Genomic DNA, 24,458 nt, shown 5'->3' on the forward strand with positions numbered 1-24,458 from the left:
TCAGAACAAGGTGATGCCTAGCTGTGGACCTCTGTGTGGCACTGAATTTGGACATCTAAAGTGAAGTGAATAGTGTGAATAGACTATAGAACCCCATGTAAACAGACTTTCTGTTTTGTTAAAAGGAAGATGACTCCCGTATTTCTTTTCCATCACAGAAAATGCCATCTCAGACACCACCTATTAAGTGGGTTGAAGGACACAAAGGTGTTTTCATTGTTGAAGTGCAAGCTGTTTCATCTGTTCATACTCAGGTAATCCATCAGGAGCAACACATAGCTGTAGTTTCATTTCACAGAAAATTCAAATATCCTAGGCCAACTTTGTAGGTTTATGAAATGAAGATGTTTAAGCTCACACAGGTTTAAAAAAAACTTAAGAGCTTTGGAAATAACCGGATATCCTCGGTGAATGAAATCCTTTGGTGAAATGAAAGACATACTAAGCAAGTTTAGAGATGACACAAAACTGGGAGGAGCTGTTGACTCCCTTGAAGGCAGGGAGGCCCTGCAGAGAGACCAAGACAAATTAGAGGACTGGGCAATCACCAACCATATGAAGTTAAACAGGGGAAAGTGCTGGATTATGCACCTGGGATGAGGCAACCCTGGATATACATACCAACTGGGGAATGACCTGCTGGAAAGCAGTGCCATGGAAAGGGACCTGGGAGTCCTGGTTGATGGCAAGTTGAATATGAGTCAGCAGTGCCCTGGCAGCCAGGAGGGCCAACTGTGTCCTGGGAGGCATCAGGCGAAGCGTTGCCAGCTGGTCAAAGGAGGGGATTGTCCTGCTCTGCTCTGCACTGTGGTGGCCTCACCTTGGATATTGTGTGCAGTTTTGGGCACCATAATGTAAGAAAGATACTGAGCTATTAGAGAATGTCCAAAGGAGGGCAATGTCCAAAGAGATGGTGAAAGGCCTTGAGGGGAACGCTGAGGTCACTTGTTCTGTTCAGCCTGGAGAAGAGGAGACTGAGGGGAGACCTCATTGCAGTCTCCAACTTCCTCATGAGGGGAAGAGGAGGGGCAGGCACTGATCTCTTCTCCGTGGTGACCAGAGACAGGACACCAGGGAATGGCCTGAAGTTGTGTCAGGGAAGCTATAGATTGGATATCAGGAAGAGGTTCTTCACCCAGAGGGTGGCTGGGCACTGGAACAGGCTCCTCAGAGACGTGGTCACAGCACCAAGCCTGACAGAGTTTGAGGAGTGTTTGGATGATACTCTCAGGCATATGGTGTGATTCTTGGGGGATGGTCCGATGCAGGGCTAAAGGTTGGACTTGATAATCCTTAGGGGTCCCTTCCAACTCATCATATTCTGTGATTCTGTGAAATCTATTGATAGAAGTGAACAAATGAGCACTCTCAGCAGCAAGTAACATCAAACAATAGGGGATCCTGGTGTCCTCTCAGCTCAGCAGGAGTCTGTTTAAGCTGTGTTTGAAAGACATTGGCAGGGCACAGTGCCAGTTTCTTCAGTCTGCGTCTTCTATTCTGCAAGGCTAGTTCAGATACTGTGTCCACATCTCCAGAGACAGAGCACCTCCCTGCCTCCATGGACAGGTTCTACACTGCCAGCATGCATTAGGCAGCTCACTTGTGAAAGCCACGTCATGTGGTAACACAAGCTTAGTTCTGGATGAGAACTCAATGATTCTGGTCATTCAGGACATTGGATCTTTGCCCATCTCATTGAAATACTGGTTTGAGGCAGAGCAGCCTTATTTTATTTCTGCTGCTTTTCAGTGTCTCTTACCCATCATGACATTCTAGTTAATCCCGATAGCTAGTCCTGTCAGCTAGAGCCTTGTGTCTGATGCAGGTCCATCATCTCTTTGCAGCATGCTTTTTAAATAAATACAAGTAGGGCATACTCATAGGGCACATAAATTATATGCAGCTGGAACTTAGATGTGAGTTGCAGGGGGACTATAGACGTATGATGACAGAGTTTTATCTGATAGAAGGAACAGTCTTTTTGATAAATGAAGCAATCACTTTAGTAAGGGCTTTAACTTTTCTGCCTTTAAGTTGATCTAACCACAGTCTGCGGTTGAGCCAGATGAAAAGGAGCAAACAAAAGGCTGTGACGGTTGCTTTACAAATTGATCACAAAGAGCAGCCACCACTGAAAGCCAGGTTGAAAATCTTTTCTTTCACCCATCAGATAGTACAATAAGGCTTTGCTTAGCTACCAGTAGCCTGAACTGTATCAACTTTGTTAACTGAGTGCACTGTATTTGCAGGACAACCACCTGGAGAAGTTCTTCACTTTGTGCCATTCTCTGGAAAGTCAAGTGACGTTCCCCATTCGACTGATGGATCAGAAGATTACAGAGGCTTCACTGGAACATGAATTGAAACTCAGCATTATTTGTTTGAATTCTTCACGCCTTGAACCTCTTGTCTTGTTTTTGCATTTGGTACTAGATAAACTTTTCCAGCTGGCTGTGCAGCCCATGGTTATAGCTGGCCAGACAGGTATTTACTGGTTCATGGCCTTCAAGTGGCAGTGCAAGCAACCTAGAAATGTGGGGGAAATGATTGCTAAATATCCAGGCTCAGATTTAATATTTGGGGTGGTCCACTGCAGAAAGAGTCGTGCTTCTCAAGACACAGTTTCGCTGCACAATTTAATCAGGTTTAGCTGAGTTCCTGCCTTCTCTCCTTTTCCCCTACATATAAGACTCTCAGACTCTGATTGGGAGATACATTAAACTGTAGTAGTTTACTTACCTGAAAATACAGATCAGAAAGTGGTTGCGGTTCAACTTTGTATGGAATTCAGTTGTTTTGCAAGTAAAACAGTAGCAAAATCATTATCGTACAGCTGACACTTGCTGTCTGCACCATATCTTCTGTCCAAATATCTTTAGAGAGTGTTGAATGAGCACAAAACCAGAGGCTATAGTAGTGCACACTGATTTTTCTGTTACTGAGGGTGCCAGTTACCTATCACATATGTTAACTCTGGAGGGAAGGCATACTTGGAGACAGTGGTGCAGTTTGTTTCCTATCTTATTTGGTAATCAATGCTTGTCATCTACTACAATATTTGTGCAAAAGCTTGCTACCTTGTATTTGTCGGCTGGAGAACAATGAGTCTTAGTGTTCTTCAGGTAGGTAGTTTTTAGGAAATGTGTGAAGGCTGCTAGAAATTATAATTAACAGTTAGAATCTGCTTTTATGTAGCACAGAGTGACAGAATAGCAGTGACTGTGTTGAAAGTCAGTGGATCTGCTGAAGAGTATTTATTGGCCTATGTAGACTTTGGATCGGGTCAGGTAGAGCACTTACTGTCTAGAGCTCTGAATTTTTAAAGGATTGAATTGAAGCTTATAGGATTAGTTGTTGCTGCAAAGAATGCCCTCACCTAATTACATTATACCCTTCAGTATTATACCTTGACACTAATTCTTGTCTTTGTTTCACAGCCAACTTCTCACAGTTTGCTTTTGAATCTGTGGTTGCAATAGTGAACAGTCTTCACAACAGCAAAGAGCTGAGCAAAGATCAGCATGGGAGGAATTGCCTCCTGGCATCTTATGTGTACTACATATTTCGTCTGCCAGAACCTCAAAGGGAAGCGGTCAAACCAGGTATTATTGGTGCAAGGGTTGCAAAAGTATTCTTTTTTCTTGATACATGCTATTCAGCATGATACTTGTAAGAGGAGGACCTAAGGAACTGATCGATAAGATAGCAAACAACTTCTCAGACCCTAACTGCATACTGTTTAAGCACTGTACTGTTCTGATGTATCATTTTTCTCAGAGGTAGCTCAGGAATATCAGCGCTGCAAAGAGCAACATGGACTTGCCACTCATAATCTCCATCTCTCAGTTGTTCATTTAAGATGCAGGGTTGAGGTGAGAAAACTCCACAGCTTCAGGCAATGTTGTAGCTTAATGAAGATGAAAGCAAGAGATGTTGCCTAAACTGAAGCTTTCTCTAGAGGAATTTCCTTCATAAATTAAAATGACCTTAAGATGCCAATTTCTTACTGGCCTGTACATCGGTAAATTACTTTCTGTGCAAACTAACTTACTGCCAAGTGGTATAGGGCCAAGCTCAACCAATTTCTCCATTGTATTAAGGATGTCATGAGAGGATAAAATGCTGTATGCTGGCCAGCTGGTTGAGACAGATGATCCTTCTCCTCTTCTCAGCCCTGCTGAGGCCGTACCTAGGGTGCTGTGTACAGTTTTGGACTCCGCAGTACAAGAGACACATGAACATGTTGGACAGAGACCAGCCAAGGGCGACAAAGGTGACAAAGGGACTGGAGTGTCTCTTCAATGAAGAAAGGCTAAGAGAGCTGGGACTGTTCAGCCTGGAGAAGAGAATGGTCAGGAAGGATCTTCAGCGTACACAAGATGCTGAAGGGAGAGTGCAAAAAAGACAGAACGTGGCTGTTTCCAGTGACACCAAGTGACAAGATCAGAGGCAATGGGCACACACTGAAACACAGGGAACATGAGGAAGCACTTCTTTCCTGTGAGGATGTCTGAGCGCTGGCACAGGTTTCCCAGAGAGGTTGCCCAAGTCTCTCATCTTGGAGATAGCAGAAAGCAGTTTAGACATGGTCCTGGGCAGCTGACTGAAGGTGATCTTGCTAGAGCAGAGGGTTTGGACCAGATGGCCTTCAGAGGGCCCTTCCAACCTCAACCACTCTGTTATTCTGCTGCAGTCATTGTCCTAAAGCCTACAGGATTCATTTAATCAATTGGTATATATTAAATGACTTACCACCAAGCAGCTGTGCCGTGGGAGCTAAAGATATGTACGCCTTTTTCTCTTGCAAGTATTTATTTAAATCCCCCTTGAGGGATATTTAGGCTGATGTTACGATGTGCTAAAATCTCTGAGTTCACATACACCTGGAAATTCTTTATCCTTGGAAAATAAGGTCCATAGTGAAACTGAAAACTAGATAATCATTTAGTGAAATTCCTGATGGCAGTGCTCCTTGCCTCCTTGGACACTTTGCACATGGTATTAAATGTTATATGTTGAAGGTGGTATTTTGTGTTTAGGCCTGTGAATATTGTCTTCATCTACAGCAAATTAAAAGGATCTGAAGGGAAGAAAGAGCTATTGTAATAGTGCTGCTGCTCAGGTAGCCATATTAATCTTTTGTTACTACTTGTGCAATCACCCTGTGAGCTGTCAACTGCGATAATATCTGCACCTTGTCATTCAATGCCTGTGTAATTTGTTAATGAAGCAGTTGGTGGTGGGATTTTCAGAAGCTTTCATCTTGTCAAAATGCTATAACAGCACTGAGCAAAACTGGCTTGAATCTCATGTTTGTCTCATATATATGTCCTTTAGTCTTAATTCAAACATCTCCCTATGGGCAGGTGCAGGCAGCAGTACCATTTCAACCGAGTCTCGTTATTACACATTTGGACGCACTTCCGCAATGTCTGTTGGAAGTAAACTCCTGCAGAGCCGAGTGATCAGCTGCAGCAATCCTGACATCACTGTTACACAAACTGCTACTGATGAGGAGGTCAAAAACATCATGTCATCCAAGGTAAGAGAACAAAGTCAAATATCAGGAGAGTGGTACAGTCCAAAACTTAATAATCTAGATTTTGTCTTTGAGGGTTGGATTTGCGTCTTGTAAATGTTTCTGGTATGTATCACCAGAAGCATTCGCTGTTTATCTGATGTGTCATAGACCCATGTTAAATCCCAATGCTAAATTCTGATGTCTCTTATCAGTGAAGAGCAAGAGGTAGGAACTCTGTCTCTTGTTTGTGGCTCAGACCTCCAACTGAGGGATTTGTTTTTTTGACATGCCTCACTCTCCTGTTATTCCAGACATTTAGGTTCTGTTCATATCTGCTGACCTGGTCTGCTTCAAGTTGCACAGAGTCAGTGCAGCCACAGACCTTCTTTCTTTTTTTTTTCTTTTTTCCTTCTTCTATTTTTTTATTTACATATTTATTTTTATGTTTGGTGTTAAATAATTTCCTGTTTAAGAAAAAAAAGTAGGCAATTATATGACACTGGCCCTATAATTTTATATTGGCTATAGTACAGGTGCCATGTGCATAGTTTGTAACTGGTCTTTTCAAACTACTTCACTCAACCACAGAATGAAACACCAGCTTCTTCTGGCTTTCTCATCCGCAACTACATATGCCACCAACAGCTTGCAGGACAGAAATGTTGATGACATCTGAGAAACGGGATTTTGCTTCCCTGTTTGGTACCTGGTGCTTCCTGGTCTGCAGCATCCCAGGCTCATCTCAGAGCTTTATGAAGATGGTTATGCTCAGCTCTCTGGGGAACCAAAATCTAGAGGTTCCCATTCAGCTGGAGCTGGGAAGCTGTGCCTCTGACAAAAGCAGGATTTTTTTTACCTGTGCAGGGAGCCTGCTGCTAGCTGCAGCCCTGGCAGTGCTCTACAGCAGCAGGTCTGATGAGCTCTGAACCCTACCCCACCTCGCTTTTCTTTGTGTTACATTTGTAAAATACTGCTTCTCAAGTACGTTATTTTCAGAAACATTTTGAAGTCTTTTCTCCATTGAATGACCATGTGTCTTTCTGGTTAAAGTGAATGGGTGCCTGTCTTTGGCAAATGAAACCAGAACTAGTATGATGCACAGGCTTTGACAGTTTATTTGGTTTGTTCATATGGGCATATGTATTCACCCATAGCAACTTTTAACAACATAGACTTGAATTTAATAGCCTTATGACTTTTACTCTAATGTTCTCTGCCCTGGGGGGGGGGGGGGGGGCGGTGTGAACCCAAACCCCAGAGCTCAAGGCATGCTTCCAAATTAACACAAAATTAAAATGTTTCATATTACAGCTCCATCCCATTGATAAATGTGGCAATTTACAATTGGCTACTGCTGTTTCACTGCCTTTTTAATTTGCATTGCTTTTAATGGAAGGAAGACTAATTAATTTCAGATGTAGCACCAGAGGATAAATTTACACCCTTTTCAAGGGTGAATCGTATCTTCGTAAGTACAGCTGCAGTGCTGCCATTGGGCACGCGATGGCAGTGCTGGCATTTGCACCCTCCTGTGGCTCCTGCTTTCAGGGGGTCTTCAGCCTCCAGTGGGAAGAGGGACAGGGGGAAGGAAAGAAAAGAACTGTTTAGGTGAACAACTCTGCATACCTTAAAAAAAATTCAACAAACTACAGACAAAAAAACCCAAAAACAAACAAAAACACTCAAAAAAACCCCCCAAAACCCAAAACAAAACAAACAACAACAACAAAACCAACAAACAACCCGCTGCTGCTGATTTCATCTCTGTTAATGAGCTTAAGTCATTTATTAACTTACTATTATGTTTTTCTTCTGACTGTGTCCCCCAGCCTGTGGATCACAGCTCCAGTCGGATGTCTTACTATGTTGAAGGGACAAATGACATGTCAAGTATTTGTGCAAACCCAAGACCATCCAATAAAAAGGTAGGCTGAAAAGGTACCACTATGTCTGAGGGAACTCATTAACAGAACATGGAGCATCCTGTGGCAGTGCTGGCAATTGGCATTTCTAAATGAGGAGAGGGGAGAAACAGAACAGAATGACAACCAGTTTTATCAAACAAGGCATTTGTGGTGGAATATTGAATCATTGGGTAAATATTACTCAAACTTTTCTGCTTCTGCTCCAGAGTCTTTAGACTGTTTTTCCAGGACAGATTTAGACAAGTAGCAGCCTGTTTGGATCCTACTTTGCTCTCTTTCTCAAGATCTTAGAGCTTTTCCACTGCTGTTTACCCTTGGATACTTGCCTTTACATGTTACAGTAAACTCCATTCAGAAGTATTTGCCACCTCTTTCTTCTGTAGAGTGTTCTTCTTTGTCGCTTTTTTTAGCTTTTAGAACCAAGAAATTCCATCCTGACCTCTATAGAAGGTCTGCTGTGGTTATTGCTGTATCCTTCCCTCCCACCACAGACTCAATCTTACTTCTACCTCCTCTCAAAAATACATGGATGTGCTAAATGAAAACACTTAGTGGGTAGTGGGAAACATGACTGCTCTCTGTCATACAAACAGCCAGTGGCCTGAGGATAGACCAAAGGCATTTCCCTGTTCAGTTACTCGGAGTTCTGGATCAACAGAAAATTGGGTCCCAAAGTCTGTGTGTCACTAACATTCTTTAAATGTCATTTTGGTCAAATCTGCCTTCTTATCCTACATCCACACATCCCCATCCAGCTGCAGACTCCACAGTATGGAGGAGTTTCCCACAGGGAAGATGGGGAAATGTTGAAAATGGAAGACGAGCTGATTGAGAAGCCATTTTCCAACAGTCTGTGTTTATTATCTAGCATTTCCACGAGGAGCTGGCACTGCAGATGGTGGTCAGCACAGGCATGGTGAGAGAATCTGTCTTCAAGTATGCCTGGTTCTTCTTTGAGCTCCTGGTAAGATTTGACAGTGATATTTCACAGTTAGTTAATGGTGAAATCCAGTAGGTACTTCAGGCACAGATTTAGTTGGGTGGTGACCTCTTTAGTTATTCAGCCCCACTGCATAAAGGAAGGTCTCAAATAATGGAAATACAACTAAAGAATTCTTCATATTCACCCCCATTCCACACTGATGGCTGTGGTGCCAAAGTTCTGCATGAACTACATGAGCAGTGGTCCACAGCTTCCAAAAGACTGAGACACTCATCAAACCAAGCCCTTCCTTTTCTGTGAATACCTGTTCCTGTCTTTTCCATTTTGTTAATAACATGGGAGCAGTGACAAAGCTCCACAAACGCACAGTTTTACAGAGCCCTGAGGTGATGTATGTCAGTGGAAATTGCATACTGATTTCCACTGGCAGCAAATATGTAACCCAACATCAGGTCAAAAAATAAGAATTCCACACATGTCACTCCCTGTCCATCATGGAGGGAAAAAGATGCAAACAGCAGCATTTCAGAACTGCAGATGTAAGGGTCTGGGGGAGGGTGATTCTGATTTCAGGTGCTGAGAGTAGCCAACTGCATGAATATGGACAGAAATCAATATCTGTCTGTGTTTGAGTCTTAAGCCCTCTGTTGTCATTGCCACTACAAGTAGGATTTATCACAACAGCTCTGAGAAGACGAGTGATTACATTGAGGGAAAAAGAAGTAGGAAATCTTACTTCCATGAACAAACTTAAAGCAGTATTTTACCCCTGGTTTGGGCATTTTTTTAGTATTTTTTTCTACTTTACAGATAAAAAGTATGGCTCAGTATGTTCATAACATAGAGAAGCAAGACAACCCACGAAGAACTCGGTTTTCTGATCGCTTCAAAGATGATATTACCACTATAGTTAGTGTGATTACTTCAGAGATTGCTGCACTTTTAGTCAAACCACCAAAAGTAAGTGCATGGAATAATCAGCATGGATCCTTGCTACTGACCTTGTGTAACCCTGAGCTATATTTAATCCCATTTAAACTTCAGGAGTCTTGCTAGAATTAGGCCAATACTGAGGCAATATTTTCACATGAATCTTAAGTTAGAGTTGTTGCAAGGCAAAGGTCAGCCTTGCACTCCTTTGGCAGATCGTTTTTCTTCAGCTCAGTTCCCCAGCTTGCTTCTCAGTGTGGTTGCAGCATACAGGGAGAGAACTCCCTTTCCCATTGGCAGGAAAGGGTGAGCATCCATTTTCAGTGGCAGTGATGCTTTATGCCAGGTTAGCCAGAGCATCAGACTGCAGCCCAAGCAGGGCTTCTTGCTCTTATCCCCCTTTACAGTCACCCTCATTCCTACTGCATTGTGTTTTATTCCTCGTTTGAGTTCTCTGTAGCAGTGGACTCTGCAATATTAAGGCAGAGTTCCTTATGAGGGTTGCAAAAGCAAGTGATCTAACCCCTGATCTCTGTAAAAAGGCACTGGCTACTTGAAAATTAAAGACAAAAAATAAGCCCTAAGTCCCATGAAATTCTTTCTCTTTTTAAAGAGTTGCACTGATATAACAGATTATAAAGTGGAAGGGATCACAAATTGCAATTTATATTTTAACATTGCTACTGTCAGCTTATACCACTGATACCACTCTACACTGGCCTGTAGACAAAATTTAGGCTACAGATAGGCATTGAGTCACTGTTTGCTTAGTTGTTGCAAACAACTTGTTTTCATGTCCCAGAGCTGCCAAATGCACTTGCTAGCCCAGCAGAGTGCTCTGCCACAGAGCAGAGCAGGCTGCAGAGCTGGCCTGCCATATCACTTATCAGCCAGCTCAGTTTCCTGATCCACTTTCTCCAAGTGTGCGCTGCCGTGCTGCTGAGGAGCAGAAACTGGGAAAAGGCAAGACCAGACAAATGGAAGCAGAGAATGGCAGAAGGGGTTGTCACTGTCCACCAGAAAGTTGTTCCTAAAGCTTTAGCCTTTGCTCAGTCATTTGATGTGCTTCCGTGATAGCCACGTGCAGAGAAATCATTTCCACATAAATGTTTACTTAAGGCACCAGTGACTTTTTTTTTTAAATAAGTTATGAAATAAAAATTTGTTACATTAAAAATATTTTAACAGAACTGTAGTCTCTGCTAACACACTAGTATTTATTGCTTCCTTACAAGAAATACACAAGTTTTTGTGGCCTGTTAGTTCAATTTGATATTGATAGAGTGAGTTTGATAGAACGTGCTTATGTATGAAAATCCCACTGCAGTGTCTTCAGAATTAGGGCCATTGGTTAGTTGTACAAGCAGTAGGTAATGGGTGTTTGATTTTTAAATCCAAGCAGTAATAATCAATGTTATGATACGTGGTTGAGCATGTCAGATTGTCCTGGATTTCTACAGTTATATGTCTGGCATATGCTAGCCTATCCAATAAGGTCGTGGAAACTAGTTTTTTCTTCACACAGAGAAATATTTTGCTGTGTAAATTCTGTGCTGTGTATTCCTGAAGAGCAACAAAAAGGTTGAAAAATGAAGAATTAAATTGTGGCCACCCTGAGGTGAGGCACACCTGTTCTTACTAGTCAGAGGTGCCAGCAGGGGCAATATTTTTCTCAGTCATCTCCTCTGTCAGTTTTGAGTGAGCTCACCTGAAGGCTCTGAACATTAAGTGAGTGCAGATCCCTCAGGCATCTCCATTAATTCCTCTCGGGAAACTACATATGCTACTGAGATTTTATGATTTAAATTGGTATGTTTGAAGTAACTGTAGCCTCATTTTAGAGACCACATTAAGTTCTGTGTGATTGTTACTTGAGGCTGTGTATCTCTGGTAATCAGGCCAATTCTAAGCATGCAACAGCTTAGCTGCTGAATAATAAACCTCTCAAGATTTATCTTAGCAGTGTTTTGTTACTGTAAGTTTTACACTTAGAATTTCTAAACAAAATACTTGGCATTCCATCAGCAAAGACAGCACAGTTTTTTATTAATATTTTAGAGCAATATTTTATGTTTTAAGTACCTGAACCGGCATTCTCTGAGACTCAACAGGCAAAAAAAAAAAAAAAAAAAATCATATGCAGGATTGCAGCCAATAGGGAATTCAGAACAGTCTCACATTCCATTTCATTGTTGTCACCCCAAAGGTTTGCATAGATGAACTTGTTCATTCATCCTGTGATATTGCTCTATGAAAGCTACAAGACTTGAAATAATTTACAGAAGTGATTTTGTGCAATTTTAATAAGATTATGTGAACTGGAGAGCCAAAACAATCTTGTTCTTTATGTCCCATGAGATGAGGGGAGCTGGCCCCTATGCTACTTTTTCATGACTCTAAATAAAGTCTTCCACCTTTATGTAAGTTTTATACATCAAAACTGATTTTTTTCTTTTTTTTTTCAAGGAAAGTGAACAAGCAGAAAAAATTAATATCAGCCTGGCATTTTTCTTGTATGATCTTCTTTCTTTAATGGACCGAGGATTTGTGTTCAATCTCATCAAACATTACTGCAATCAGGTAGGCACCATGCATGATTGGGATTGCATTTGGCTTATGACCAGTCCTGTATTCTGTTCTGTTTGATTAGTTTATCCATCAAGATCCTTTGAGTTGTGTTAAAGGTCCAGGTAAATTTCCTATTTCCTATTGCATATGCAGTGAGTTTAAACCTCTTTTGATTTGTAGTCTGCAGGAAAAACAATTGAGTGGAGGTGAAGACTCTTTTAGAAATGTCATACTTTGCACTGCTGCAGAGCATCCATGGAACCACTTTTCTTCCCTTACTTTTTTACATCCCTTAGCAGTAGGGTCTGCAGGCCGTACAGATCAACTTTTAGTCTCCGAGTCCTCTGTTGCAGTGAGGACAGTATTTAGATTTGGGATAGTCAACCAAAATGATACATCTCTGTCTTCTCCGAAAAATTAGAAATAGATGATGATGCAGGATGTTGCGACAAGATTATTTGTTGTATTTGAAGGGGAACATTTCCTTCTATTTTGTGAACCCTTACACATGCTGTAGTTTTCTGCCAATGGAAGGCCCTCTGTCAGCTGATGGTAGGAGAATGCAAGGTGGCTACCATCCCATTTTCTGTAGTATGTACAATACTTCACTGATGTCACTGCTGATATGAAGAGTCATGACAAGACCACTGATGCCCTGTGTTGCCCTGTGTTGCTTAGCAGGACTTTTTATGAGTTTGCCAAAGACTCAGAGAAGTTTAGTTTGTTTTTCATTTTTGTGTTAGGCAAAAGAGAAAAATATTGTCTGTTTTTCTTTTGGGACGAAAAAGGAAAGAAACAATTTATTATCTCTTGGGAACTTGGGAAGTCGGCTGGGGAGTGGGGAGAGAGACACCATCACTGTGAAACGAAGAGCAGCTAATGTATGGAAGCTAGTTAGGTACAGTGAACGTTTTAATGTATGCTGGGCTATATGTCTATTTCCTTTTCAGGGAGCAGGATATTTCACTGCATAGTAATTGCATGTAAGTGTCCATCGCTTTACACTTTTTCGTTTGTTTTTCTAGCTTTCAAACAAGCTGAATTCACTCTCCACCCTAATTTCCATGAGACTTGAGTTCCTGAGAATTCTCTGCAGCCATGAGCATTACCTCAATCTGAACTTCTTCTTCATGACATCTGCATCTGCTCCAGCATCTCCTTCTCCCTCCTTATCCTCCCAGGTAGTCATCCATTTGATCATATTGTATGAATGTCACATGAAGCACACATGTAGAGAAAGACTTCTGTTGCTCTGCATTCAAATATTTAGTTTCAAATTAGGCGCTGTTGGATCAGGGAGAAAAACTTCCCTCTTGAATAAAGAAGGAGGAATAGGAGTACTACTGCAAAACTGCATCTACACAAGTTAAAACTTAACATGACCCAGATATGTGCTTTTCTAGAAACATGCACACAGAAAATGACTATTAAGGTAGACATAGCAGGTCGAAAAGGAACATAGCTCTGAAGGCTAATTTACAGGCACACCTTTATCCCATCCATACACAACCACAAGTTTGGTTACAGTGTGGTGCTAATAACACCAAGATTGGGGGTTTGATCCCTGTATGGGCCATTTAGTTGAGAATTGGACTTGATGATCCTTGTTGGTCCCTTCCAACTTTGAATATTGTCTGAATTCTATGAATTTCATTATCTGTTTTGGAGAATTATGGCATGCAGCAGTGCACAGAAAACTTTCTGTGTGTTTGCCTTCTAACTGATCTTCTAATTCTCCAAGTGGATGTGGATGTTACCACTATTAAGTTAGTGACTGCATTTTTCAATATCCTGGAATAGTGAATTTCTGTTGCACCTTCCTGTTGCTTAGAGCAGGATTATCATACTTTCTTTTTCCAGTAGCAGCATTCTTTGTTCTGGGTTCCTCCCCCCTGCAGTAGTACACATGATGCTATGACTTTGTCCATGATTTCTCTGTGTTTGAACAGTGTTTTCCTTTTTATTTTTAACTTTATGATTTTCTGTGTGGAAACACTCAGGTATCCTGTGTAGATCTCTCCAAGCAGTATCCATCATTTCTCATTTCTCCCAGGATGTCATCCCCAGTACATGCAGATTTTTCCAGACTTGGCCTGATACTGACACAACTCTAGATTTCTTGAATATCAGGACCTTCCTGACCATGGAGTTCATGAACACATTCAAAAGAGAAATGTTGACTGGCATGCCACACACTATTTTGCCAGTCTTGCGCTCTTCTCTACATTTTACTTAGATGGTATCTTGCTTTTTTACTATGGGGCAAACCCTCTATCAAAGGGTGCTAGCCTGTCTGTTTCGACATCAGCGGTTTTGCAGGGGTCAGGACTGGGATGAAGCAATTCAGTGCAATGCTCCATAACTGCCATAACCCTTGGAGACAGGGGAATACAATTGAAACTAAAAACAATGGGAAGTACAAAAACAGTCAGAGTAATGGAGCAGTTAAAATTCATGGTTTCTTTCTCAAGTATCATTGGCAAAGAATTGGTTGAATGCTACATCTCATACCTTAAGGGTTCTCACAGGTCAATAATAGTATACAGTATTTTCTTGAAGTTTTTGCTGGTCTTAAAAGTAAAGCTTGAAGGTCTTAGAGTTGAGGTTTCCCAATACATTTGGTTAATGCTAATCCCAGATGCCAGAGAACGAGAAATGTGACTCTTCTGCTTATGAGGCAAAAAAAGGTCAGCATAGCTTTTATAACTAGTTCTAGCAAGTCAGAGCTGGGAAGACACCAGTTTAATTAATCTTTCCTTCAAGCAACATCCTTAACTTTTTTTTTCCTTTAGGAGTAACCTATTTTTTTGGCCCTTGGATGATTTAATATGTTAGCTGACCACCCTTGCAGTAATTTTGATCTGTCAGCAGGAGTGCTGCCTACCTAGAGTGAGATTTTAAGTAGAAATATGGCCTTGTGAATAAATCTCTTTAAATTCTTGGAGAGAAGCCAAATGCACTTAATGGGTGCTCTACACTTTAGTGTTATTCCACACAAACATAGTGCAGCCATAGTACAGTCTGCTTGAGGTTGAATTTGAGTGGGTTGAAGCACAAATATGGGGCTGCTCAGAGACATGCGTCTTATTTGACCCCATATGCTGGAAGATAGCTGCCGCTGTGCGGTATACTGATACTTCATGTGTTTGTGTTTTGGGACTATTCTTAGGTGACTGGTAGAAATATTGGGGAAGAATATTGAAGAGCATAAATTAAAAGCTGAATCTGGACTCTTACAACCAAGAAGTTGCAGTGGGAAATAGAGTTTAAGACTTCTACTCACCTGATCAGGGTGACAAAAACATTCCAGGTGACCTGTGGCACATACCAGTGATTGGAGAAGCTAAGTTCACAATACATATATAGCAGCAACTTTCTATTCCTGGGCTGGCTGTATATCAGTCAAAGCTCTAAGTTACAGCAGTTTAGAAGGCTGTTCTAAATTGTGCCAGCTGCCAGCAAGCTCAGCCAAGGATTTCCAGTCTGAAAGGAAACACTGTTCACATCTTTCCTGGCCTTACTTCCGTGGTAGGCATCATGGATGCTGAAGACACCAAAGTCCCACTTAATGTATAGGCAGCCTCTTGCTGTATGATACACAGTGGCTGCTCTGCAATAGTAAGAGCAATATTAAGAATTGTAAACATGGAGGAAATTTTCACTTCACATCCTTTCGAAATGAGTGAATACAGGGTAGGAATTTTACATCTCAAAAAACGTCAGGTACTTGAGTTGCTGGTACAGAATGAAAAGGATGAGATTGCATCCTAGCAAGAGACTCATTTGAAATTAGATAGTTTTTATTTCACACCCAGTTGTTTTCCTCCAAAATGTCCAACCTTTCTTCAAGTCTGTGGTTTTCCTCTGGTAGAGATTTTCTGTTAGCTACATGGACTGTGACTATAACCTCTTTAAGAAGCCTTGGTTTCGGTGATCATACTTTAACACTTCTAATATACTTCTGCAGAACTCCAGCTCCTGCTCTAGTTTCCAGGACCAGAAAATCACTGGTATGTTTGACCTCTCAGCTGAATATCGCCAGCAACACTTTCTGACTGGTTTACTTTTCACTGAATTGGCAGCAGCGCTGGACGCAGACAGCGAGGGGTGTGTATCTCAATTTGCAGATTTTAGAATGGAATTGAGTCACGTTGTTACTCTTGGCAAGGTCATACTTTGATTCCAGTGCAGTCCTGTTTCCCCCACTCTTTTCAATGAGTCACTCTGTAACACAGCAATGACCCAGTCATTGTTTTATCTGCTCGCAGTGAATAAAAATATGCTATTTGTTGTGATAGTATTGGCTAAGTACGTGAATTGAGAACACAAAATTTCGGTTGCTCTTCTCTCTGAGACACTTATGCCTTTGTCTGAGCTTAAGAGTTTAACCAAACCTTCACCAGAGTTTGATGGTTTTCTTTAAGCACCTCTCTTCACCATACTGAAATTTATGGGAAGTTTGAAAGACTTAGGTACTCCTTGATTGTAGTAAAGGAGCTTGGAGATTTAACATACCTGTCTTTTGAAGGAAACATGAATCTCTGATCAGAATGGAAGGGATTATCCAATGAATATTGGTGTATTAATTTGTTTCTTTAATCTCCACTTTGTTTATTACATCTTTGATTTATAAGTGATTTGTGCATAATCCATAAATGGAGCTCATGGATGGTTTCTATGTTAACAGGATTAACAAGGTGCAAAGAAAAGCTGTCAATGCTATCCTTAGCCTGCTGAGTTCCCATGACCTAGATCCACGTTGCTCCAAAAAAGAGGTGAAGATTAAAATTGCAGCTCTTTACCTCCCTTTGGTTGGTATAATTTTGGATTCACTACCACAGCTCCATGATTTTACAAGTAAGACCTTTTTCCCTTTGGATTTTTTAGCTTTTTAGTGCGACTTGTTTAAGCAGTTTATCAAACACAAAAGAGATCACGCTAAGTGCAGAAATTCCCTATGGTCTAGTAAAGCTGAATATTTATTTACTTAGAAGTAAACTGGATTTTTACAGACAGGAAAAGCTTTGGTGTCCTCACTTCATGAGTAAATGATAGACCAGAGATGAATCTGTAAGTACTCCTACATATCTCTTAGTGTAAATTTTATGATCTTGCAAATAAAGCCTACAGGGTCTGCATAAAATATTGAGATCTAGGTAGGCTTAGCAGACAGTAGGGAAGAAAACAAGAGTGATACTGACATCCTGTTATATCACAATTAAAGAAATTGGATTGTATTCTTTCTGTCTTTTTCTATTGCTCCTTAGTGCTATTAACATGATACAAAAATTAATTAATTAAAGGTATAAACTCTGAAGAATATATTTTTGTCACTGTCCCGAAAATATTTTGTGTTTAGACATCTGAACAAAAAACTTACTAATGTGAAAGTATTATTTAGCACCTTCAGTTTGATAAGGTCGAAGTATTTAGTCTACAGTATCTAATCGGATCTCACATCATTCATCTAATCTAAATATTATCCTCATACCATAGACGAAAAGAGATATTATGAGGAAGCCCAGGTGTACCCATATGGCTAAGTTTTAGAGTGTCCTTCTTTTTAAGTATCTGTTACAAGAGGCTGCTGATCTCATTCTGAACACACAGGGTCCAGCTGGTCACTCAGTTTCACTGAAACACAGGACTTGAAAAACACAAAATGGATGCTTAGAATCAGAGGAGATTTTTACAAAACTTAGGTATAAGTAACTTTATTTGCTGATAGTGATGTCAAGACTAGTAGGGAATAGAAGCAGCTAGACGCTTGAAATTAAACTTTTTCTTTAGTCATCAGGCAATACTGGCTCTATCACCTGTTAGTACTGACTTACATACTTTGTTGAGTATCACCAAATCCATGTATGGCTTCTATGTTTATTCTTTTCTTGGAACTGGGTGGTTCCAAGTCTTACGAAGCACTGGCTTAGCTTTGAATTTCGGAGATAACCTCACATTTGCTACCACCTTTTATTTATTTGAATAATTTGGCAGTCTTTGCAGATAGCTTCAATCTGTCTTGCTAATGCTGTGCCTCTTTTATGGCTTGGTACATCAGCAAAACACTCTCGGGGATGGAGGTACTAATTGTTTTGTTAGGTTACAGACCAATGGAAAACTGTGACGTGAGCAGCAACAACTGGATTGCTCCTGAAGTTCCAATGGGGTATTTGAAATCTAGTTTCAGATATCCGCAGTGGAAAGGGACGCACAGCAAGCCCAGAAGAGGAACAAGAGTCTGCAGGTGCAATCAACCAAAATGTGGCCCTTGCCATTGCAGGGAATCAGTTCAACATCAGGAACTCTGGAATACCTCTGGTGTCCCTGGTATGTCCACTTCTCTACCAGTCTCCTTGCTTGTATCTGTTTTCCTCTTTCTTTTTTTCTCCTTTTATCCTTTCTTGTCACTAATAACTATAGTCATGAGAAACTGCATTTTTGTTTCCTCCAGCCCCAAAGAATCCCTCATATTCCGCCTGTCATCTTCTCCTCTTCTCTTCTAGTCATTTAATTACTGCTTTACCACACAAAGTTCTTTTTCTCCCACATTTGTTTCAATTTCCACACCCAGCCTAGACTCACTTCCAGATCAGCAAATGAGTGCCACACTGCTTCCCAGTTCCAGCCTCAGCTTAATACATGGATCTAGGACTCAGATCCTTCTTTTTCTCTCTCTATCTCTTTCCTCATTGTTTTTTTAATCTACTGTGCAATTTGACACAACTAGATGGCAGGAGGAAACCAAACAGTTAAAGATTCTTCTTCTACATTATTCCAGGGAAATTAAAATACAAATGTCTAGCAAACAATGCTCCTGTGCCTCTCTCAGTCTTTCAAATTCATTCAACTGCTCCTTTCACTAATGATACATACATTCAAAAAATACAATAATTATAACCTGGAAGAGGTCAAACTTACTGAAGTCCAGTTCTGAGATTTGATTTGACTATCATTTAAATAACATTATTTCGCCTGAATGACCTTCTTCTCCTTTTTCTTCTTTCAACTGACATTTATCTGCTTCTAGCCCTACAGACAGAGTGCCACATTAGGTCCTGAAACTACTCGCAATCTTTTGATCTGTTTCCTCTGGATCATGAAGAATGCTGATCAGAATCTAATACAGAAATGGATTGCAGACCTTCCACCCATGCAGTTGAACAGAATTTTAGACCTTCTCTTCATTTGTGTCTCATGCTTTGAGTACAAGGTAAGTGAAACATGGCATGGTTTTGTGGTCCTGCTTTGGTTCAGGTTTTTTTCCATAAATTCCAGCTGTCTGGGGTAAATTTGTTATCAGCAGTGGTTAGATTAGCACTTTTCTAATCTATACTGCAAATGGACAAATTAATTGAGATAAAATAACTGATACTAGCCTTCAAGCAAAATACAGCCAAAACCTTCAAGGAAGTCCTATGACTTTGGCTTAAGCTGTTTTATTATTTTCCTTTACCTGGGTATTTGAGGGCTATTTTTGGTGGGAAGTATATTGACAGCTCCTGTAAGTAGCGGACAGGACACTAAGGATGACTCTTTAATTAAGAGCTGGGACTTGATTTCAGGACTCTCTGAGAGGGTCTGTCTGAAACTGAGCAAATAACCTTCACTCTGATTTCTCTCTCTGTAGTACTGAGCTACATCTTTGTGTCTCTTAGCAGTACATATGCTACCTCTTTCCTTATTTGCAACATTTATTAGCCTTTGTATGTTAGTCAGTCATATTCATTGCTTTCTGCCCTTTCTACAGATCTCTCCTCTTGTGTCTCATTCTGGAGATGTAGTTTGGACTCAGGTATTGACCTGAGGAGGAGGTCAATTGGTACAGGAGGCATTGGTAGCGACTGATTTGACTTTACTTTCAGGGCAAGCAAACCTCAGATAAAGTTAGCACCCAAGCACTTCAGAAGTCCCGAGATGTTAAAGCCCGACTAGAAGAGGCTTTACTGAGAGGTGAAGGAGCCAGAGGAGAAATGATGAAGCGCTGCAGAATACCAGCTGGTACTTCATACCCCTCTTTCCCCATGTCTTTTGAGAGGAACTCAAATGGTTGTAGACATAAATGAGTTTGTTGGGTTTTATGCACACTACCTGTTTTCATCCTTATATTTTTTACCCACAGTCCTTTCTCTTGCAAACCATTGTTGGTTTTGTGTGGATAAAAATATCTTTAACTTTCAACTATCCAAGGTGTAGGTAGGACTGAACTCTTTTCATGTGAAGAATATGATCCAAGAAAGAAGTTTTAAGATGTTCTGAAAAATTGTGGTGGTGTCTAATCAAGAGCCAAGAAATGGTGTCAAAATTATCAGTAAGAACAAATTGTTCATAGCAAAAAAGGTTGTTTCATTTAATAAATGGAATAATCTGTGGTTTGATTTTTGAAGACATTAAGCAAGCTAATGTTCTAAAAATCCTCAATGAAGTAAGTGATGGGGTCCTGTCTTTTTACTAGAGCCTTGAAGCTGTAAAGTTGAATGGTTTTAATTCTGACAGAGTGCTACAGAAATATATCTCCTTCTCTTGCTGAGTTATCAGACTTTAGGTGTTGCTTTTTGCTTTAATCTCACTGACATATGTTGCACTCTTAGGGAATGACAGATCAGCGGGGCTAAATGAAAACCTGCGCTGGAGAAAGGAGCAGACTCAGTGGCGGCAGGCAAATGAGAGGCAAGATAAGTAAGTAATTTAATAAAGACATATTGCTTTTATTAGAACCAAGCTGTTTGGGGATTTTATGTTTTATTCTTTCTCTTAGGATATTTTATTACAAAATCAGCAGTTTCAATCTGTCAAAGAGGACAAAATAGAAAATGTTAATGTAGCTGTTGCTATGACACAACAAAGAGGTCACAAATACATGAATGAGAAGTTTAAATAGCTATCTATGCATTTTTTTTCCTTCTTCTTAACAGTGTGGAAAACACTAGTTAGTGATACAGGTTGTATCAAGTACTCCACAGAGGCTTGGTATGACATTTATTTTGGTGTTGCTGTGGGTTCTTCACTATATACAGTACTGTAGTTTATGCTTTGCCACATGAAATCAGCTAAGCTGGGTTTGACATGCTGTGTTAATATCAAGAAGCACTGTTAGCAGGAGTCAGGGAGGATAATGTTTTGGGACTGTAGTAGCGGCTGTAAACTATGTGTCATGTCAAGGAAGATCTAGTCAGCATGGTCAATGTGCAAGGCTCCATGGTTGCTGGAAGTGGTTCAAACAGCTGTACTGTTCGCTCAATTTGTTCAGTTCTTGCTCATGTTTAGTGATCTCTGGCTTGATTAGAGCACCATCCTTTTGGCAGCTCCTTCTGTTCTTTGTTGCTTTGAGTCAGTCATTGTAAATAGTAACCATATTACTACCCTGATTTCCTTTCCTAGCCGTCAGCAGAATTATCTGTTTGTGCCCTAAAGGATGGCTCTACTTTTCTGGTTTTACTTTTGGGTAAATGAACGTAGCAGAGCTGCTACAGATTTTGAAGTCGCTCAGAAGTGTGATTGTAAGAGTGTTGCTCCAACCACAGAAATGCACCTTAGGAAATTTGTCCCAAGTCAGAGGATCTCTATTCTCAAGCTCTAGGCATCCTCTGGCCAGGCAACGTTTTTTGAGCAGTTTAGGGAAAAGTACAAAGCCTCCTCTTTGTGTTTCTGGCATAAAAGAGCCTTTTGTTAGGAGCTTCACCTATGCTTAGAATATTCAGCTGCACAGGAGCTATGTTGCAGACATTGTCCTTAAGTCTCAATGAAGAAGGTATTATGCATTGCCTTAACCACCATTTTCTATATATTTTATACATATTTCAGTTCTCTTTTAAATGGCCTGAGGTACTGCTGTATTGACCCCAGTGGACCTGCTGTCTCAAGAATCAACATTTTAAATTGCCTACATTAAACACTGCTTCTGTGGCACTGAAGAAATTTCCACTTTGTCCTAGTCTGCCGTTTTTACTTTTTTTCTTCTGAAATTGTCAGAACAATTACCCTTATTCCATTTCAGGTTTTTGTGTCCTGCTACAGGCAATGTATTCAGAAATTACAGCGCAGTTTATTGAACAATTGAACATGATATTGAGTAGCCATTACCCAGAGGACAATTAAGGAAGCAAAAGGATCTATTTGAGCTATCTAGAGGCCTAGTTTTGGATGTCCCCTTTGAGACTTCCCTTCTACAGTATCAGCTTTCCTCAACTGACTCTATAGTTTTGAAGAAACACCGCTGAACACTATTGTCATTGTTTGCTCTTACAGGATCATTCAGAATGGTATCATTTCTATTTTGGCTTTGTTTAAACAGCTGTCTGTCTGCAGGGTACTGTCTGCATGCTTAAATTAGGACATCTTTTTGCAGGACCAAAGCTGAGCTAGATCAAGAAGCTCTGATCAGTGGAAACTTGGCAACTGAAGCTAACCTGATCATTCTCGATATGCAAGAGAACATCATCCAGGTGAGAAACGGCAGAGCTGGCTTGGTACCAGTCCCTGCTCCCTCAGAAGGCAGTGGAAGCAAGATTCATTTCTTCTTTTGTTTCTTAGACAATGCAAAATATTTTAATTCAAGATCTTCTGTAAACTTGTATAGTCTTGAAGAGAAAAAAAAAAGAAGATAAGAAAAATATGAATAAGAATGAATCCAAAGATTAAATTGCTGCCTGTCTTATGCTGTCACTACAAGGCCTTTCTGCTATAGGTATTGCACTACTGTGAATAAAAGGGAAATCTACTACCTTGTCTTCAGTAGATGTTTTTGAAAGCCTTTTCCACTGTCTTACGATGATCCTGGAGTTTGAAGAGGATGAGAGAAGAAAAACCTTCATTTATGCCAGGAATGTAGCTGAAGATATTAGAAATCTAGAACTGTAGTGCTGGATGGCCTTTGGGCCATCATACATCATACTCACATGTATGATCCTAGACATAAGGATTTAAGAGACAAAAAGATTTAACCTTGAATGCTCTGTGCAGGAAAGTATCTCCCACCTGCCTGGAGTCCTGAAAAGAGATGTGCCCTCCTAAAGCAATGTAATGTGCAGAACGTATTTAACAGCTAGGAGTCAGATGGAGTAAAATTTCACAGGTCTTTTGACCACTGTGAAAAGTGATAGTTGACTCTGCTTAGGCATAACCTCCCAGTTTAGGAGAGACAATCCAAATTCATGGATATGGGAATACTGCTGTGGGACCCACACACATAGATAGCGAGGACAAAACTCGGTACTTGAAAACATATTAGTAGAAGAGCATTTAGCTACTAGACTGATGTTGTACTGGGCATTGTTTTCACATGACACCACTCACAGCACCTAGTCTACCCAGTATTTGGGTTGTGGGTTGGATCAGAACATAGCCTATGCCTATTAGCTAATAGTATGCCTATTAGCCTAGATGCCCAGGAAATCAGAGAATGAGGAGGCAAGGGAAAGGATGATGCTTGCCTATCACAGGATCAGTTCCTAATACAAGGTACATGAAGGATTGGACAAAATGTGAACAGAGCTTCAAGAATCACTGCAGAAACTGGCTGAGCTTAAAAATACATTGGAGGGGCTGCAGAAATTGGGAAATGTTTGGGACATTTTCTGCTCTGTCTTCCTAATCACTACAGAATTGTTTTGAAATTCATCTGAAGCAGATGTTAACAAGTGAAAAAACTGCAAATTCTAAACTCCTGGATGTCTCATGGACTGGAAAGCAGAACTTCAGCTCCTATGTTCTAGTTCCTTGCTGAACTATCTCATACAGTTATTGTTTTTCTCCTCCATATGTAGGCAAGCTTTGCGGTAGAGTGCAGAGATAATCTTTTGGGAGGAGTTTTGAAGGTCCTGGTAAATTCTCTTGGCTTCGATCAGAGCACCACTTACCTGACTCATTGCTTTGCTACACTCAGAGCACTCATTGCCAAGGTATGCTCCTGACATATTTTTGTTTTCTTGCTTCCAATCAAATTATTAGAGCAGCATTTCTAGAGCAGGGCTGTGTGCACTTAGTACTTTTTTTTGGCATTCATTAAATATATTTTGCATATGTAAATACAAATTACTGTCTATAGGGTTGTTACAGGATTTCTACAGCTATTGTAAGGTTATTTCACTGAGCACACATGATGGAATAACTGAGTCGGAATAATCTTGTGAGTTTAGCAGTCTGCTCTCAAATATAGAAGATTTACTAATAGAAAGATAAAAGACTCCACCCATTTTATTTCAAATGCATTCTGATTTTAATTAGGAATCTTAATGCCAGGGTTTGCACAATTTCCATAAAGTCAAATTTAAGTTATTATATCATCAGGACTTGTTTCCAACCAGTTGAGCAGCAGAGAAATCAAAGATCATGAGAGATCTGGGGCATCATGCTAGGTTTCTACTTCTAAGATATGTTCCAAAATTCTAAGTAGATTCTAAGTTGACAGATTTCATCTTTGTTCTACCTGAAAACTAGGCCAAATCCTAGTCTCCCTTTTACTTCTCTATCACCAATTTACAAAACCTCCAAAACACAACCACCACCAAACCCAAAAGATCAAAAGAGAAAAAAGAACAAAACAAAACCAAAACAAAAAAAACAAAAACAAAAA

General features: G+C 40.4%; 1 protein-coding gene across 5 annotated transcripts in view; it reads left to right on the plus strand.

Annotated features, from left to right (window-relative positions):
- DOCK8 (dedicator of cytokinesis 8) overlaps nucleotides 1–24,458 on the plus strand; it is a 90,731-nt gene that overhangs the window by 45,878 nt on the left and 20,395 nt on the right. For all 5 annotated transcript variants that reach the window (XM_017808328.1, XM_017808329.1, XM_017808330.1 and 2 more), the window contains 17 exons: nucleotides 159–254; nucleotides 2,250–2,484; nucleotides 3,438–3,602; nucleotides 5,367–5,542; nucleotides 7,351–7,446; nucleotides 8,315–8,410; nucleotides 9,200–9,349; nucleotides 11,786–11,899; nucleotides 12,913–13,068; nucleotides 15,855–15,994; nucleotides 16,575–16,744; nucleotides 18,069–18,214; nucleotides 18,915–19,097; nucleotides 19,750–19,885; nucleotides 20,476–20,563; nucleotides 22,233–22,329; nucleotides 23,650–23,784. In XM_017808328.1, coding sequence (XP_017663817.1) covers nucleotides 159–254; nucleotides 2,250–2,484; nucleotides 3,438–3,602; nucleotides 5,367–5,542; nucleotides 7,351–7,446; nucleotides 8,315–8,410; nucleotides 9,200–9,349; nucleotides 11,786–11,899; nucleotides 12,913–13,068; nucleotides 15,855–15,994; nucleotides 16,575–16,744; nucleotides 18,069–18,214; nucleotides 18,915–19,097; nucleotides 19,750–19,885; nucleotides 20,476–20,563; nucleotides 22,233–22,329; nucleotides 23,650–23,784 — 2,379 coding nt within the window. The remainder of the gene's footprint in view (nucleotides 1–158; nucleotides 255–2,249; nucleotides 2,485–3,437; nucleotides 3,603–5,366; nucleotides 5,543–7,350; nucleotides 7,447–8,314; nucleotides 8,411–9,199; nucleotides 9,350–11,785; nucleotides 11,900–12,912; nucleotides 13,069–15,854; nucleotides 15,995–16,574; nucleotides 16,745–18,068; nucleotides 18,215–18,914; nucleotides 19,098–19,749; nucleotides 19,886–20,475; nucleotides 20,564–22,232; nucleotides 22,330–23,649; nucleotides 23,785–24,458) is intronic.

The sequence above is a fragment of the Lepidothrix coronata genome, unplaced genomic scaffold, assembly GCF_001604755.1.
Source record: "Lepidothrix coronata isolate B3197 unplaced genomic scaffold, Lepidothrix_coronata-1.0 Scaffold22, whole genome shotgun sequence".
Lineage (NCBI taxonomy): Eukaryota > Metazoa > Chordata > Aves > Passeriformes > Pipridae > Lepidothrix > Lepidothrix coronata.